Below are 18,167 nucleotides of genomic sequence, written 5' to 3' on the forward strand. Positions count from 1 at the left end.
TTTGGGGCTTTTTAGCCTTTAATGTATAGGACAGACAAGCATGAAGGGGGGAGAGAGAGAGGGAGTGACATGCAGCAAAGGGCCACAGGCTGGAGTCGAACCCGGGCCGCTGCGGCAACAGCCTTGTACATGGGGCGCCTGCTCTACCACTAAGCCACCGGCGCCCCGTCAGTGTGTCATTCTGTCAGTCAGTCATTCTGTCTGTCCCACGTTTTTCTACTCACTGATGTGGTAAATCTATGTGAAACTGCACATAGGCATTGAGGATTGGCATAGGTAGAAGGTGACAAAGCTACCAATGGGTATGGACTAGTTGATTATTATTCAGTAAACGTCAAATCATTATTTAAAAGGCTGATTTTTGCACCTGATTTCAAAGTTAAATAGAAAAAGAAACTTTAGTTCTGCTCAGCAGCATGTCAAACTCTGTGCAGATGGTTTCAAACATCTGAGCAAAATTCTGAATGAGACCTTTTATTCATGTTATTGACCAGAGTTGTAAGCACATGTTTCATTTCTGCTCAGTGTGAGAAACTGCTTGTTTGTCATCTACGGCGCATGGTGTTTGATCACCCTGCTCGAGGGAGAGACGGAAAAGCTCCTCAAGCGGAACTACAATAACAGTAGTAAGAGTTATCTCTTAATAGATCTGCGCAAAGAAGTCCAGATGATGAAAGTAAACACTCATTGGAACACAGCTGATTTAGATGGTTCAGACACAGGCTGCACTAAAGCAACAAACACTGGAAAATACTCTGTTAAATGGACAGAGAAGTTCCCTTGAGACAGTGACAAGGCCAAAATGAATAAAGGGAGGATTTGTTTTTTATCCTTTATTTTGTATTTTAAAAAACAAACAAACAAAAAAAAAAAAACACATTAAAGAACAGCTTAGATGCAGTTTTTTTCATGCATTGTAGAGCTATTCAGTTGTTAAGCATGAAGGTCTACATTGGATTCATTTCTCTAATTTTAATCTTCTAATCTTTTAAAGGTTGTTTCATAAATATGTGTGATTGAATTTTAGCTCATTCAAAGACAGTCTTTTATTATAAAGATTTATTTTTCCCCTCACAAAAAAGCTAATGAATAGCAACCAAAACAAAATAAACAAACAAAACAGTGATATTGATACGGTGATATACTGTTTAGTGGTTGTTATGTATTTTATGATACTTGATACCTTATCTTGTTTTACTTTTTTAATCTGCTGATATTTTCTCAATCTTTGCCTGTAAGGTGACCTTGACTGTCGTGAAAGTTGCCTATAAACAATATGTATTATTATTATTATTATCTTTATTTATTTTATTCTATTTATTATTATTACATTGGCCCAGAAAGGTCATGCTACTGGTGATAATTTTAAAAAATTGTCAGTACCACAGGGGACAAGGGCTACAAATGGGGTGTGACAGACAGAAAAATATCTTGCAACCGCACAAATATAGCTTAGCTCAGCTCCCTGCAGAGGTGGGGCGCTCATTAGTGGTTTAGGATATTTTGGTGCTCTAGGCGAACTCTGTACCTTGTATCTGTTGTTGAAAGCTGCTGCAGCTTGTTAGAGCCGTTTAGATCATGCAGCACCTGAGCTTCCAACAGAATCTGGGCCTGTGATGCCGGAAATATCCTAGGCAGAGCCAAGCGTTTTCTGGAGGCTGTGTATTGGGTATATAAAGCCTGATCCGTTCCTGATCTTCTGTTTGTTTGCTTTTGACCAGCTGTCAGAAGCACCCTGCTGAGCTCTGTTAGGCTCAGAGACTACAGGTGGAAGTTGGAAAGGGTTTGGAGTTGGGGCTTTTGAAATGCTGAAACAACAGCGATGGCAGCATTTTTTCACATCAGAGGTGGAATATCAGGCACGGAAGAGAAAAAGAGAAAGCTGAGGATTGATGATGCTCAGATAACACAAAGCAGCTGCGTTGAATATCTGCTGCAGTAAAAATATTATGTCTTTGTATGTAGCAGTGCACTTGAGTTGTCCGCCTTGAACCTGCCTGCAGGCTTCACACAGGTTTATGGTTAGAAGACCTTGAGTTGCGTCATTAGAATAATGTAATACACGGACAGTACAAGTGGTGCACTGATTCAATACAATAGATTATTATCACCCAGAGGCATCTGATTTGCAGTAAATACAGTCACTGTTTCATTAGATAGCTCCCATGTCTGTCGTCAGAGTTCTAGCCTTGAATTTGGTAGGTAAAAGAAAATTAAAATAAAAAGCTGAAAACGGAAATCATTTCGAGAAGTGTACCCTACGCTGATTAACCTGAACAGAGGAACGTTCAGAGAGCGAGTGTAACAAGCTGTGAAAATGGAAATGTTTTGAGTCACGTATCAAGAAGTCAAGCCTTCAACAGGTGATTGCATTCACCTTGAAAAGAGAAGACAGGAATGAATTGGTGTAGGAATTGGGAAGATGATAATGTGTGGCAGAGAATGGGCCAAAGATGAATGAAAACCTGTTGAATACATACAAGGTCATTACACTTTATCGCCAGGTCCGTGTTTTCAAGCCAAATAAGCCACTTGTACAACAGTCTTTCAAATCTGGGTTCATACAAGGTATCAAAACACTCATGCCGGCACAGTGTCAGCTGTTTTGAGCTGTAATTCAGCAGTAAATAAGCAGCTGTGTGTGTGTGAGTGTGAGTGTGTGTGACTATGGATAGTTTAGCTATTGAATGGATTTGTGGAGATTGTTTGTTGCAGTGGAGACTAAGCAGCGAGTTGCTGAACCGCAGCACCTCCTTTGTTTATCACATGGATGTATAAAGAGAACTGGACACAGCAACGGAGGCAGGGCCCTGTTCATTCCTTTGAGAGTTGCTCAGTGGTGCGTGAAGCCAGAGAAGTTCAACTTGCGTTTGTGAAATTACCCTGATCTTCTGCTCTGCTTCTGCATCGTTGGGCCCATAGAGCAGGTGCACCAGAGAGTTCCCCCAGCTGAGCGACTAATTTTCAGTGTAGTCTTTCACTAACTAAAATAGTGGTTTCAAAATCCAGGCGGAGGTCCAGGTGCTGGCAGCAGCATGGGGGCGAAGCCAAGCGCCATTCATCTGCACACACTGTGATGCCACACAGCTGGTTCAATATCAGCAAAGTTTCCCTTTATATTCATTGTCTTGTGTGTCGATCAGCAGTGATGTGGTGGTTCACTTTTACACTGTGATCTGTAGCCTATAGTTCGGCTTTAACTTCTAACTGTCTTTGTCTTTTTAACCTGTTGTTGCTGCTGAGTCAGTTTGACATCCTGGATATATCCTTCAAACACTGTAGACTGTAGACCCCTCTGTCTGCTTCTCTCTGTAATCACTGTTTCATTTTCCAAAAAATATGATAATATTTCTTCAGGGAATGCAGTTACTTACAGTGTGGGCTCCATGCTTACTCTGACAGCTTGACGGACCATCACAAAGGGCTGGGGGTTAGCGAATTGTCAATTCTGTTGACAGACAGACGCACAAATGCCACCAAAAACATGACCTCCTGGGTGAAGGCAGCTGTGAAGTATCAAAGTGTGTGTGTGTCACCTTAAGCATGTTTTCTTTGTTAGTCATGACTACCAGAAAAAAAGGTTGACATTTCTGTGCTCTGAGCTACATCAAATCAGGTATAATATGCTTCCCTCAATTGTTGACTTTAGACTCACCAGACACTTTTTTGCGTGACTCATACTCTCTTCAGCATTAATCTATTATAGTAGTTTTTTTCCTGCTCTAAGTATGGCTGACTGTCAGTAAAAGCATTGAGTTCAAATGCTCTAAAACAGCTGTAGTACTTAGTGCAAGTGAATTATTTCCTGTTTTGTTTTCCGTCATTTGCTGAAACAGATTTTGCTTTTGCTTTTTACAGTGGACCAGATTTATCACCTGGCATCTCCAGCCTCTCCTCCCAACTACATGTACAATCCCATCAAAACACTCAAGACCAACACCATTGGCACTCTTAACATGCTCGGTGAGTACGGTACATTACGTGCACCCAATACAGCGTTCAAGATTTGGAGCTGTGTGGGCTATTTTTCAGTACACATTTAATGCACTCACCCTCATATGACTTCATCTAAGGGTCTCAAAAACAAGGCTAAAACTAAAGCATGATGAAAAGTTGTGGATGGTACCAATGGAACCGTTCTGTACCTTCCCCATTTTTGTTCCCCCCCTCTGTTGGGGTACCTAGCACACAGATCTGGTACTAAAAGGTGGAGCTGTGAACACTGCAGTCTGTTGACTGGTCAATAGAGGACGGTCACTCTGTTCAGGGCTGAGTTGTGGCTGGTTTTGAAGATCATGTAACCACTGTTAATACTGTGGAGAGTTTTATTACTTTAACTATAAAATGAAAGGATGTTTTGCTGCCTCCTGCAGCAGCTGGAGTCTGAGAAAAAAATAACTTAATTCACTGGGACTACTGCCGGCAACTTTTAAGGTGGCTTTGACCATCACTTTAGTTTTTATATGACAGACACTTTTAGTAATGAGTGGATCATCAAGTGTTCATATATATATTAATTTGGACTGGGTTATGTGAACTGCATTTATCCCCATCCTCACTTGAAGAATAAAAAAAGCGTCGCAGAGCGTCGTTCCTGTGTGCTACAGCAACACTAAACTCCCGCGCTTGCCTGAGGAGGACTAAATGCACAAACCTGCTAATTTTAAATATCCCATGGAGAGAGACTTTCACTGCAGCCTGTTTTATTTTGTTCTGAAAATGTCGGCGTGCAGTCTCGTTCTGTGGACAATAAACGAGGTGCAAACTTCCATCTGTGTCACCAGTGATGAGGAAATACAGTGTATGCTGGACGGAGCAGTGAGTGACATCAACTCCGCCCACATTTAGGAGTACTGTTTGCGGTAGAAACGCTAGGCGCACCTAGAGTCTAGGTACCTGTAGACCATGTACCAGATACCTCAGAAAGTGTTTGGTGGATACGAGGCTATAGACTGCAGGTGCCAGGGATGGAACTAGTGACCTTTTGATTGGATGACTGCTCTACATCCTGAGCCACAGCTGCCCCACAGCCTGCACAGTGTGGAGCAAAAGAGGAAAACAAAACTCAGAAAATCATTTCTTACCATACCATTATTCTCCTTTATATCCATGCCAACTTCTTATAGTATGTCAATGAAAACACTTCACGGTTTGAATGAGAGTCAAAACCTTGCGTCTTGTTGTTTTGTTTGGGGGCTGTCAGACTGGTCAACAGAATCCAGTATTTAATGAATAATGATACTGAGATGATTTATCATAAGAAGCACAGACAAGCTTCTCTCTCACAAACAATCATGTATTTTCTAAAGGCAAAGTGGAACGTCTCCTGTGAATGACCACTTCAGATTGAGTATGTTCAAAGCACTGTATAAATATCAACTTGAACTTGTTAAGCTTAGAAGACCGTTCTCACTTTGTTCAAGGGAAAGAAAACAAACTGGAGCACTTGTATTGATTTTCTGACTTTAAAGGAATACTTCACCTCCCAAATGACCATGACCATTTGTATATCAATCATTCTCACGCTGTGATGTTGAATTTGTGAAGAACACTTTGTTTTTCTCGCATGCCTCCACAGGGAGTGAGGAATCCAAAAACAGAGAGAATTCTTGATGAATTGGTGAAGTGCTCCTTTAATTGCACAAACACACAGTTGTTTGAGCACTTCAAGCAGGGATTCTGCAGATCTTTTTACGTGTTAAAATTGAACTGATTCATCTGCAAGTAAGGCCTTATGTAATATTAAATGTCTTAAATCAGTTTTTTAAAATTATTAAAAAATGCTAAGACATGAGATGAAGGGATTTAGGAATTGATTTTTTTTCTGATGTTGCAGTGTAAAATCTCAAGATAATACTTACCAAACGCCTGTCACAGTCATGTCACACAGATCAAGATAGCGGAACCAGCAACATTCATATTTTGTTTTTTGGCCTAGATGCTCAGAGCAGAGGATCTACTGTCTGCTAGCTAGTCTCGCTCACCAGACCATTCTGTCTCGCTCACCAGACCAGTCTGGCTGGGCCGACTCTCACTTTAAGATTGGAGAAAAAAAACGCCCCGGTTGCTTGTATTTCTTTCAACCAATCACAGTCGTTCTGGGCGGTGCCACAGCAACGGTGCGCTTGCAAAAATATTGCCGGGGGGAAACAGGTTTTGGTGTAACACGTCCACAAAGATATCGCCTACAGGACGCGAACCATGGCAGAAAAATGGCTACATCCCTGCAAGATCAAACACCGCAAAAGTTAGTAAAGGACGTGTTGAAAACTGCTACACAACCGGAGGTGGTAGGGCGGGACTTCAGCGGGTGGCTCATTCCGCCCAATGAGAGGCTGATCTATGCAGCGAACTTCGGCCCACTCAGACTGTCTGCTAGCTAACTGTCCCAAGTGCAAATTCAATGAAAATTGGCCATTTAACCAAGATTTTGTTGCATGGCTGAAACCAATACAAGGCAATTTATACGAGGCTCTGTGTTCTTTATGCATAGAGTTTGTCAGTCTCGGCACGAGGGGAATTTAACCAGTGGTATCCCACATGCAGAGTGAGTAATGCAGAATTGCCAAGAAAACTAGCTCCTCCAGCATTGCATGGTTTATGTTATATTTAACACTTGGCAAATTGTCCCTAGCCTAAAGTAATAGATGTCGGTTCATGTTTTTTCCCCCTCTATTTTTGGTTATTTTAAAATTGGTCTTGAATTAAATTTTGAGTGCCATTAAAAAGGTCTTGAATCTAAATTGCCTTCAGCTATAGAAACTGCAAATCAATCAGTGTGCTCAAGCCCCCTTATTTCCCTTGACATTTTGCTATTCCTGAGCTGAGAGGCACCTGGTTCAGCTGTTGGTTGCTGAAGGACGCACGGAAAATCCCATTTCAGCTGTTCTCACTGTGTTGTTTGTCTCCAAGGTTTGGCCAAACGTGTGGGCGCCAGACTTCTCCTGGCTTCTACTTCAGAGGTTTATGGAGGTAAGGAACATGACTCCCGCTCATCTTTAAATATTCTGGTGCTGGTTATGCTCTCTATTGAATTAATGGATGTCTTAAGGCAAGATACTCGATGGATATGTGGTTGCTGCAACGAATACATTCCAAGACACATTTTTGAAATTATTAACACTTAATGGATTTATTCACTTTAGGTTTCAAAAACGCTGTTAATTTATCATGCGCTAAGCCCAGTGGTGCCAGCAGGATTATATTTCATTGTACACACAGGAACCGCCCGCCCACTTGTAGGGCACCGTTAACACGTAGGTTCCCACGCATGGACGTAAGCGATCTACTCGGTAAGTGAGCAAGAGATTAACATTAACATTACAGACGCAACACTATAAATCTCTGATTAGCCACGTGAATTTCAAAGACAAGCAAATAGACCTGACAACAGCCAGCAAAATAATAGAATACAATATAATAAACTGAATGTAGCCCAGAGGCATTTAGCAGACAACAGATTCCCTCATTTTGCAGCAGCAACAACATCAACAGTTATGTACAAAAAATATACAGCAACAATATGTAACACAAAGCCCAAACCAAGCTGCTACAATAAACAATAAAAAGGCCAGATGAGAAAATTAAGTAGTATTCCTACCTGTTTGAAGTTCATTTGCGTCTCCCTGTTGCATCAAACTCCTGCAGAACGGCCTCTGCATCAATTTCAATATCATGATGATCCCAGGACTCATCGCTTTGCAAAGTAGAACATGTAGCTGGCTGCTAGCCTCTGTCATTGTAATGATAATGCTAGCAGCAGTAACGTTAGCAGACTCGGTGCACGTACTGCTGCTCTCTGCATACTCCCCGCTGCTGAGGCTTGTTCGCTTTCTTACTTCAAAAGCCTGAAAAATGCTCAGTTGTTTTCGTTTGCTTGTTTCTAACTTCTTTTGTTTGCCAACACATAAGACAAGTAACACAATATTGTAAGCATCACAACTGAGCGCCAGAAGTGTTAATCATTCGCTAGTCTCTGTATACAGACTCTACATTCAGTGAATGTAGAGTCTGTAGGCAAACCCCGGAGATCTTGCCTCAAGAAGAAGAGCGGAAGAGCCCTGGTTTCCAGTTGTAGGCTGTTTGTAGTCCGCGTGATATTGACCAATCACGTTTGAGCCAGCTGTAGTTGTTGCCAGGTTAAATGGCCCGTGCAGTGAACTAACGAGGTGGAACATAACTGGTGTCACTGCAAACGCTGAATCCATCGCAATGATTAAGCATATTTACTTATATATAAACGGAAGTTGGAAACGGAAATTCACCTCCTCCGCCCAAATCAAACCGGAATGCCAAAAAATCAGGGGTCTGCCCCCAGAGGCTGTATCGCCGTCAGACGCGGAATATAGTCAATGGGTTCCGAGAACCGAGAATACGCTGACCTCTGGCCTGTGACATGTGCACCAATCAAACACACACACACACACACACACACACACACACTTAGCTGTCCTATCAATTAAAGGCAAAAACGCCCAAATACATATCTTTACAAAAAAAAAAGATTTCCGAGCTTTTGTGAGACATTCTCCAGAAACAACTCTTAAGAAGCAATGAAGTAAAGGGAGGAAAGAAAATAGAAACCATAGGATAAGGTAAATCACACCCAGGACAATTTATTTGTCTTAATTGTTGGAAGTTACACTTGCTTTATATTCACCCTGGATTGTGACATCCTGAAGGAGAGGCAAAGTGGTTTGGAGGGTTGTTTGGGAACTCAGACTTGACCAGTTTTTACCTTTGCTTGATACATGCTACTGTAGTTTTGTATTCAGTAGGGCGCACAGGATAACGGCTGCTGGCACCACTGGCTAAGACTCTCACAAGCACGGCCAGCGCAAATAATTTTAAGAAGCTAACTGTCTGCTGAATCTGGCTCTCTTTGTGATCGCTGTATGTATTTTATCATCATCATTCATAAACAGACAGCTGCTCAAATGTAAAGTAATGATGCGTCTAAATTCAACAGCACAGCAATTATGGTGAACCTTGTTTAAGAGGTTGCGTTCAGGACTATAAATTACTGTCTATACTCACAACACAAGCAGAAAAATTTGTACAAGCAGTCACAGAGGAAGTCATTATCTTCATCCTGAAAATCAATCACAGTTTAGCAGGGAGTCGTTCATTCTCTAATCTGCTGAGCGCTTAAATGCAGTTAATATGTTCATACGTGTGTCAATCTGTGTGATGGAAAACGTTTACAAATCGCTTAGCTTTTAACATGTGTCTTAAATGTTTCTGTTCCAGATCCAGAGGTGCACCCACAAAATGAGGAGTACTGGGGGCATGTGAATCCGATCGGTCCTCGAGCGTGCTACGACGAGGGGAAGCGTGTAGCAGAGACCATGTGTTACGCCTACATGAAACAGGTACCATTACTGGAACTCTACAGTACACAATTTTAAAAATAACAGGCTTGAGAGAGGTGTTTTTTTTTCTTTTTGATTAACGGTCACACTAGTCACAGTGTGATTTTCATCAGTAAAAGGCTTTGGAGGAACAATACAACTCTGCATGTGTAGTCATTACACTAAGCACTGAAATAAGAGCAAAATTCCACTCGAGTTGATTTCTTGAATGTAACTGCTTGCTTGATCAACAAAATCCAAGGATCTCTAATGTTGAAAAGCAGAATTTCATCATGTTCAGACTGGAAATCGTCACCCGCATCTAAAGTGTAAAGTGCACTCCTGACTTTTTGTTCTACATGCACAAAAATAATGGTCTTGAATCCGCACAATCTATGAGCATAAATATGTTTATTTAATCAGGTTTAACAAAATAAATTGTGTAACCATGAAGCTTATCATGTGAATAGACTGTTTTTGGAAGATATATCAGTGAAACTTATGTTAATTATACAGATCTGTGTTTCTCTGCATGTTTCCTTAAACATCCAGATGAGGCAGAGATTTTTTTTTTTTTATCATCTTCCCCCTGTTGTGACTTGATTGACGCCAGCCTTTGATGATCAGATATGATTGACTTGCCTTGCTTTCCCTCCAGGCAGGTGATATTTATTAATCTGCCTCGTCTCCTGCTCCTCCTCAACTGCTCATTATTTTTTTCACACTTACAGGGAGAATTCTTAGAAAATGCCGGTTTTCAGTACCCAAATGTCAGTCGTTTGTGCACAGGGACAAGAATATCACTCATTACATCTGCTGCCCAGTCATGTAATCGCAATTCGTTAACATTTAAAAACTGATGAGTGCATGTTATGCAGCCGAAAAAGCACGTCTTACATGCTCCTAAGACATTTGGCAAACATTATGTAGATGGGAAAGTGGTTGAGTTACTGTTGCCAGTCAGTATGATGCAGTTAAACAAACTGCATCATACTGACTGGCAACAGTAAGTATGATGCATTTAAGCAAAATGTATCACATACAAGGAAAGTATGCACAGCGATAGGTAAACTGTGTTCAGATTTAGGCTGTGTCAGAGCACGGTGCTGTTACGCATGACCATTCTTCATTAAATCACCTAAAAACGACACCAGACTGCTTCAGTGTAACCGTACAGACCTCTACACACGTCAGACTGCTTTGTTATAACTCGACGTTCTGCTCTTTTATGAAGGAGACGTCCAGTTACCACGTCGCATCAGAGTTTCTTAGGCAGCCTTCAGACAGACAATGCAGACTGATTTACTGCACTGATCTATGAATGAATGTGGGTGATTCTTACACTATGTGCCGTCCACAGCTGGTTTATACTCGATGAAAAGCTTCTCCTGCAGTTCATGAAATCTCTGCAGCATCTGAAGGCAGCAGAGCTGATATGTTGATAAATCTGCCATCTCTTAGCAGAGCGGTGCGCCAGAGCTATAATTCTAATGTGTCTAAGACAACAGTGTTTCCACCGCAGTTTATTTCAAGGATAAAACATGAGAGGCTACTTTTGCTGAAAAGAAAGTTGGAAAAGAGCCTCTGATGAGCCCTGATAGCAGCCGACCAGCGTACGGAACCAGGTATTAAACAGGCCCCTGGGCTAATTGATAAGCTCCAACATTATTGGTGCTTTTATCAGTAACTTTTAACATTTTGGTGTAATTTATTATGCTGCAGCCTCTCACCTGCTCTCTGTGTTGTAGCTGAGCTCCTTTTCATACACACTAAATCAAACACACAAACACAACACGATGTGAAGGCCGCGGTGGAGACGAAGTGGCGATAACTCCAAAATTACTCAAGTTGTTGACAGCTGCTCTCGTTACTGTAAGTGCAATAAAATATGTACAAGTAAAAAGCCAGTACTATATTACAGTAATACTATTGTTCAGCAAGCTTAAAGATGTAGAAAGAGATATTTCAATCTGCTCGGTCCGCAATCTCTCATCTACCGCCATTATGTATGTATGTATACACATGGCCCTCCTCAACATGATGCAGAAACAGAATAAAAAAGAGCTATCAATGCACAGAAGCGTAATAAGTGACATTAACAGTATCTAATAACACACTCTGTCTCTCTACCTCTACCTAGTTTTATACAGGCCATGTTAGCTACAGTCATGTTTACAACAACAAGCCACCATAGAAACTCAATAATATCTGACTGGAAACAAATCTAGCATGTCAATAAAAGAAATATTCCGTTTGCCGAGCCGAGAGGCTGCATGTAGGCTGCATGAAATGTTAAAGCATTTTCAAGCATTATATGTGAAGTTATTACATATATTTGAGTTATCTACAAGTTTACTGTACTGTTTGTCATCTACTCGCTTTCAAATGTCTGCCACGGACATTTATACATACATGTCACAGATAAACATGGGTAAATGCATGAAAAAAAAATCATCACATATCACCTCTGATAATGGTTTATTCATTTAAAAACACATTGTGCTCGTTTAGCACACTATTTTATATAGTTTTTACCTGCTGGAGGGTCGCGTAGGGGAGCGTAGCGCGACAAAAATAGAAGAACCATGTAAAATGGAAAGTTGTCGCTCGACAGACGGGGGTTGTCGCGCTGCTCCCGTTGCCGGTGGAGCCGCTGTAATTGATTAAAAGGGGGGCGAGCTGCTACGGGACTCGCACTGCAGACGTGTTGCGCCGCTGACATGCGTGGTGGAGCCCGGCCATTAGCCTACATACAGACAGCTTTCATTTTAGTTTGTGTTTAACACTTTGCTGTTAGCCCCAGGCCGGTCCGCAGGCCACTGATTGACTAGGCCTATATTCTCAGTTGATTTGGGGTCCAGCACTCCACTCACTGTGAATCCCATCGTCTAGCGCAACCACCCACCCCATTAGACATGGCCATAAAACAAACATTTGTTTAACAGGAAATAAATGCTGACAAACTTGTCAAAATTATAATCCCAAGACAGCTGACATTGCATTGACATCTATCTGTAGGATCTTCAGTCTTCTATCCATGAAAAGGGCGTGGCCTTGATGTTTTACAGAGTACCTGTATTTGCTAGTCTGGTCTATTGGCATATGCAGCTCAGTGGCGGCTGGAATGTCTAACGAGAGTAAAGTTAGCAAGCGCCTGGGAAGTGTGTGTTTAACAATATGTGGCTGTATTGCTCTAAAGGCGTACTCAAAGTCATGGAAATTAAGTAAAATATTATGGAAGTGTTTTTAAAATTCATTGGGGAAAAATGAGGAACGGTAACCCTGTAACCTACACGTTGTGGGCAGGTGGTTCCTGTGCTTATACATTTTTTCACCTTGCCTGTCAGTGCCTCTGTAGGGCCCTTTTAAAAACCATGGAGGTGTGATTATGTGTCATCATTAACCACCTTTGCAGAGCAGATTGCACGGGATCTATTCACCTGCTGTAGTCATGAGGGACAGGTTGAAATGCTTGGAATAGCAGCCTGACTTCTGTGACACAGCGAATTAAAATGTATGAGCATAACAGTTGTTCCATTTAACAGGAGTAACACTGGCAAACTAATGAGAGAATATATGCAACCTGTTCACGTCCCTTAATTTTCATGATGAAAGATGGGAGGCAGCTCTGATGCACAAAACAACATAATGGCACGACCTAAAGTCAAAGTAACACTCATCATTAAATAAAAAAACTCCATAGTTACTAATTACAGCATCAGTTAAAACACAGATACAAATGTTGGCTTACTGTGTTGGTCTGATGGTCTTAGTGCTGTCAGATGAAACAACTCGGGGCATAGTAGAAACAGCTGTTAACACCTTGCAGGTCTCTCTTTCCCTTCCCCCTCTTCCTCGCCTACTACGGACAGCAGCACGATCCATGGTGCTTGTGCCTATGCAGTAGGGGTGGCCGATGTAACGACTGTGCGATTTATCAATATATTTTCAAGTGAGATTTAAATTTAGACAGCACCGTTAATATCGATATAGGGTGTGTTACATGACGCATACCACTGCGCATGTCAACTCTCTCACACTTTCCACCCCATTCACTCATAAGTTACAATAAAGCCTCCACAAAAATAGCATTTTAAGTCTTGTGTGTGATTTATCCTGGCTTCATGTGAGCAGAGGAAATCTCGGCTATTCGCTAGGCTAATTTATACAATGTATAATGCCATAGGCTGGCGCTAATAACGTTAGCATGTTGTATTTGTTTGGAAAACATGTTTAGTATAAGACAGTTGTTTTGTCAGTGAACCCTGCGAGTTGTTTATTGTTTATTTGTTTATTTATCAGGGACAATGCCTATTAATGAACAGTGAACTGTAAATATACCTGAATTAGCCAAAAGGTTAGTTTTCATCCGCAGTCCCTGGCCAGATCTGAGTTGGCAGCCTAAGTAATAAAAAAGTTAGAAGTTTAAAACAATATCATTGCATGCAGTTTAAGATATAAGATAAAAATATGGTAACAGGTAAACATAGCAACAAAAACATAAAAGCAGAGCAAGCCAAGACTCAAATAAATAACAATTACAAAGCAGCCTAATTCACAAGAAACAAACATAGACTGCAGCAAACAAGACAGACATAAGCAAAAGAATATGGCAGGCAGGCAGTTGTTAAAGAGCAGACAAAGGCAGCAGTTGAGTATTAATGTGTACAGGTTTGGTTGTTGATGAGCCATGATTTCAGCTATTTTGTAATGGAGCCAAATTTTGTAACGTTACCTTTGTTAAATGTTGCTGTTGTCCCTGGCTTCATATGAGCAGAGGAAAAGTCCGCTAGCTGCTAGGGTAATTTATACAATGTGAAATGGCATATGCTTGTGCTAAAAACATTAGCATGCTGTATTTGTGGGGAAAATATGTCCAGAAAGACAAGTGCTTTGTCTGTGAATGCTGCAAGTTATAGTGAAGCTGATTTGTGTACTTGTGTTTGAAATTGTTGAAACATGTTGCCCATTTTGTAGAAAATACCTATATATATATATATATATATATATCGCCAGTCAGCCTGTAAATACTGAGATATGAATTTTGTCCATATTGCCCAGCCCTCCTATAAAGTAGAATTATGCAGGTGCCACTGCACAGTCCCATTATGTTTTACAGTGGACTTTTTAGCTAGTTAACTAACTGCTTTCACTTATGCTGCATTTGCCTGAACTTTCAGTGTTTATTTGATCTTGCTTGTAGTGCTTCATTATGCACAGCGTTCTCCCAGCCTAATGAATGTATATCTCCCACGTAGGAGATCATATCTCCTTATTAAATCCGAAACCATTCAGAAAACCTGTTGAATTGATTTCAGGGTTAGTTTCAACTTTTGAAAGTAACTTTAAATTATTTGATAACTAATAATGTTGGCTGAGAAAACAGACCCATGAGTGACAAACTAATCAGTGTTCACAATCTGTGGATACGTCCTGAAAATGTGATGATCAGCAGAGGACATGACATGTTGATTAAATGTGTATCTGACACACTCAAATAGCAGATGTAGCTTAGATACTTTTTCAGACCTTATTTTTCACAACCGTCATGGCCTTACTTGATTCAGAATTATTAAATTGAAAAGCTATAAAACTATTGATATCATAGGAATTAAAGTTTAAGCGGAGACTCTGAACATCATCTGATGTGATGCAGTCAGCAAGAAATCAGCAGTAACTCACCACTTTGTTGGCCTTGTTGGATTATAAAAATACAATCCTCTTGTGATCGCACAGTGGTGTTCGAGTGTTGTTTCTATAACAACCATCTGTGGTCTCAAACTGAACTGCAGAGAGCACATAAAGTGCAATACTCAACTTTTGTCAGTTACTTACATAATTGATGTTGATTTATAGATTTGCCAGCCTTGAAGATTTAGACCAGGGATGGTCAACTGGCGGCCCACGGGCCACATCCGGTGTGACAGAATGTCCCAGCATCATGGTTCTTATATTGCCAGATTCCAGAGAGTCTCCCCTCTTCATATATGGCAGAATATGTCAACTTCCAACTTGCTATGGTGAGATACATGTAAAAATGTAAGAATTTAGTAACACAGATTTTTTTTTCATTGATATAAAAATTAATATAAAATACAGGCACATAGGAGGACATGGAATGATGGCAAATCTGGGTAGCCTAGATTAAAAAAAAACAAGATATAGCATGTGCATGTAGCTTTTATAATGACTGTGATATGAGCTTAAAAGTAAAGGCAAGAAAAATACCCCAAAAAGTGAGTGCCCCCAGACCCTCTGCAGATTCTGTATCTTTCCAGGTTTTCCCCCCGATTTTAAATCACAATCAGGCGACCATGTAAATATATGATTTGAAAGTCCAGCCCCCGCAGTGTCTACTTGAAAAAATTCTGGCCTTTATATAAATCAAGTTGATGATCCAAGCTTTAGAGAGTCCAGGGGTCAGATACGTAAAACTCTGTAGATTCACGACTTAAACTGTGTGCATGCACAAAGGCAGAAGTGTCCATGCACATTCTTTTTTGTCAGATTTATAAAGCAGTGCGTACACCTAATTCTCTTTCATAAATCTCGATCATTGTGGAGCTGGGCGCACATGCACAAGCCTCATATCTACACCCACAGTTTGCCATAAATGGATGTAGAAGTGCCCTTAAAAAATGACTGCACATCAGTACTTGTGCCCCTCCACCACTTGTTAGACCTATCAGTGAGAGATACAGTAAAGAAGAAGCAATTTCACCAACTCAAACTGTGCCAGTGCAGCTGTCATTATGCATGGCTGTAGATATTTGTAGCATCTGTGCCACTAATTCATCACATTTCTGCAAACCATAATTGTGGTAACATCTCAATTATGGTTATTACCAAATGTCAAGTGGATAATGAATGATACATTTGTCATTTTACAGAACACTGTGCAGCCTACAGAAACAATTACAGTCAGTGAAACTGGCAAAAAACAGTGTTATCCCTCTCCCAGCTTACATTCAGTATCCTTCATATCATCTCTTAGCTATCTCAGCTTAAACTGTGTGCACACCTGGGGCCATATCTTTTAGAATTCCCCTTAAAGTTAAGACTAGGTCCTTGTAAAAATAAGTTATTCACAGAACATCTTAGACCTTAAAAGGGTCAAAAACTGTTAGGAGGAGGCTTAAGGGTTTCTTGTGAAGAGGAGAAAATGGTGGAAACACAAACACTGGATGACAGTGAGTTAATGAAATGCTACAGATTAGATCGTGCAGGGAGAATATGTGTGGTTGATGTCATCAGTGGTACGCACGCATTTCCCACCTAACCCAACAACGTTATAATGCCTGAAATAAAATGATCACAACACAAAGATATTTGGAAAACTGAAAAAATGCAACGATCAGCAGTGATGACTTGAGTCTGTCTCAACCTTCCATCAGCAGAGTGATCACACATTGACAACTTTTTGACAGTCAGCAGTTCATTTCATTTCCACTGGGTGTCCACACCTTTCAGGATCACAAAAGCGTGTGTCTGTGACAACCAATCACATCTGTTAAAAGACTGCATCATACCTAGCGACAGGGTCAACCACACCTCCTCACTAAGATTAAAGTTTCTGTCCCTTCCTTGCTCAGAGTTGCTCTGAGAACTTTCCTAAAACACTCCTAAGTTAGGAGCTCTCCGAGAGTGTTCTCAGTCCCCGGTTTGAAGAGTGCATGAGGTGCACACATTCTCACCGCTCATTCTTCCTTTATAAATACCAGATTATGCTGGGAAAAGGTGTAGGCATGGTTTTTGTGCATACACATTGTTTACACATCTGGCCCCAGGTATTCTATCAGAACTCAGTTTCTGGCAGCACATGTGAGGAGATTGCCTTCCGGCAGAAATCGATTCATTTCAACCCAAACCTAACCAAGAAAGGCAAACTTCTCCCAACAGCTTTCTGTCTGGTATCTCTTAATAAATTATCACATTCTTCCACTCATTTCTCTCACATTGGAGAGCCCTGACTCTGCATAACCTTGTATGCTGACACCTCCTCAGTCTTGCACTAATGGCCTTTTCTACAGGCTCATTTAGTATTGCCCACTTAATCTGCACCTTCGGCCTCACAGCTGGGGCCACTGCGAGTACTGCAAGCAAGCTCTTTCTGTAGCTTTTATTAGATAGTGATAGTAGAGAAAAGATGGGAAATGAGGAAGAGAGATACAAGATAAGTCCCTTTTCAAATTCAAACCAAGGACATTGTGGTTTCACGGTCAGTGTGAGTCAGGAAGGGAGCCCAACAAACTGGAAGTGTGGTTTATTCATTCATTCATTGTGTACTGACACACAGAACACCCACACCTTTGTGAATTGAATCTCCATCTCGGCACATTTCTATTCAAACATCACAGGCACACAACAAGTAAGCTGCAAATAACAATTGTCATGTCACATTGACACATACATGTGCTAAAGAAAAGACCCTGAGTGAGTTTTTGAATTAGTTCCTGTAACTGTTTAAAATCCCCATCTCCTGGTCATTACATTGACATCTCGTGCATCAATTACATTTACCTTTTACACCTCCTATTTGTTTATGTATTTATTTTTGTCTCTTTCCTTTTATTCATGCTTGTTGGGATGTCTGTCTCTTAAGATGTAACCCATGGACAGCAATGTATGTGTAGTTTTAATTATCCTCAGGCAATTAGGAGAACATGCTTAGCACTTAACAGTAGATGGAGTAACACAGATGCGCAGCATTTAAAGGACAAGCAACATGACACATTCCTGTGTAGTGGCAAGCAATAGCTTTGTTTCAGTTAATTTAAACTGTTGTGATCGCTTCTTTAAGCTGATTCCTTTTGGTAA

At 40.8% G+C, this 18,167-nt stretch overlaps 1 protein-coding gene across 1 annotated transcript in view; it reads left to right on the forward strand.

Annotated features, from left to right (window-relative positions):
- Positions 1 to 18,167, forward strand: part of uxs1 (UDP-glucuronate decarboxylase 1) — a 58,545-nt gene that overhangs the window by 18,561 nt on the left and 21,817 nt on the right. Inside the window, exons 7-9 of the mRNA XM_049594538.1 lie at positions 3,859 to 3,963; positions 6,913 to 6,972; positions 9,250 to 9,371. Of these exons, the coding sequence (XP_049450495.1) occupies positions 3,859 to 3,963; positions 6,913 to 6,972; positions 9,250 to 9,371 (287 nt within the window). The remainder of the gene's footprint in view (positions 1 to 3,858; positions 3,964 to 6,912; positions 6,973 to 9,249; positions 9,372 to 18,167) is intronic.

The sequence above is a fragment of the Epinephelus fuscoguttatus genome, linkage group LG13 (genome assembly GCF_011397635.1).
Source record: "Epinephelus fuscoguttatus linkage group LG13, E.fuscoguttatus.final_Chr_v1".
NCBI classification, from domain to species: Eukaryota; Metazoa; Chordata; class Actinopteri; order Perciformes; family Serranidae; genus Epinephelus; species Epinephelus fuscoguttatus.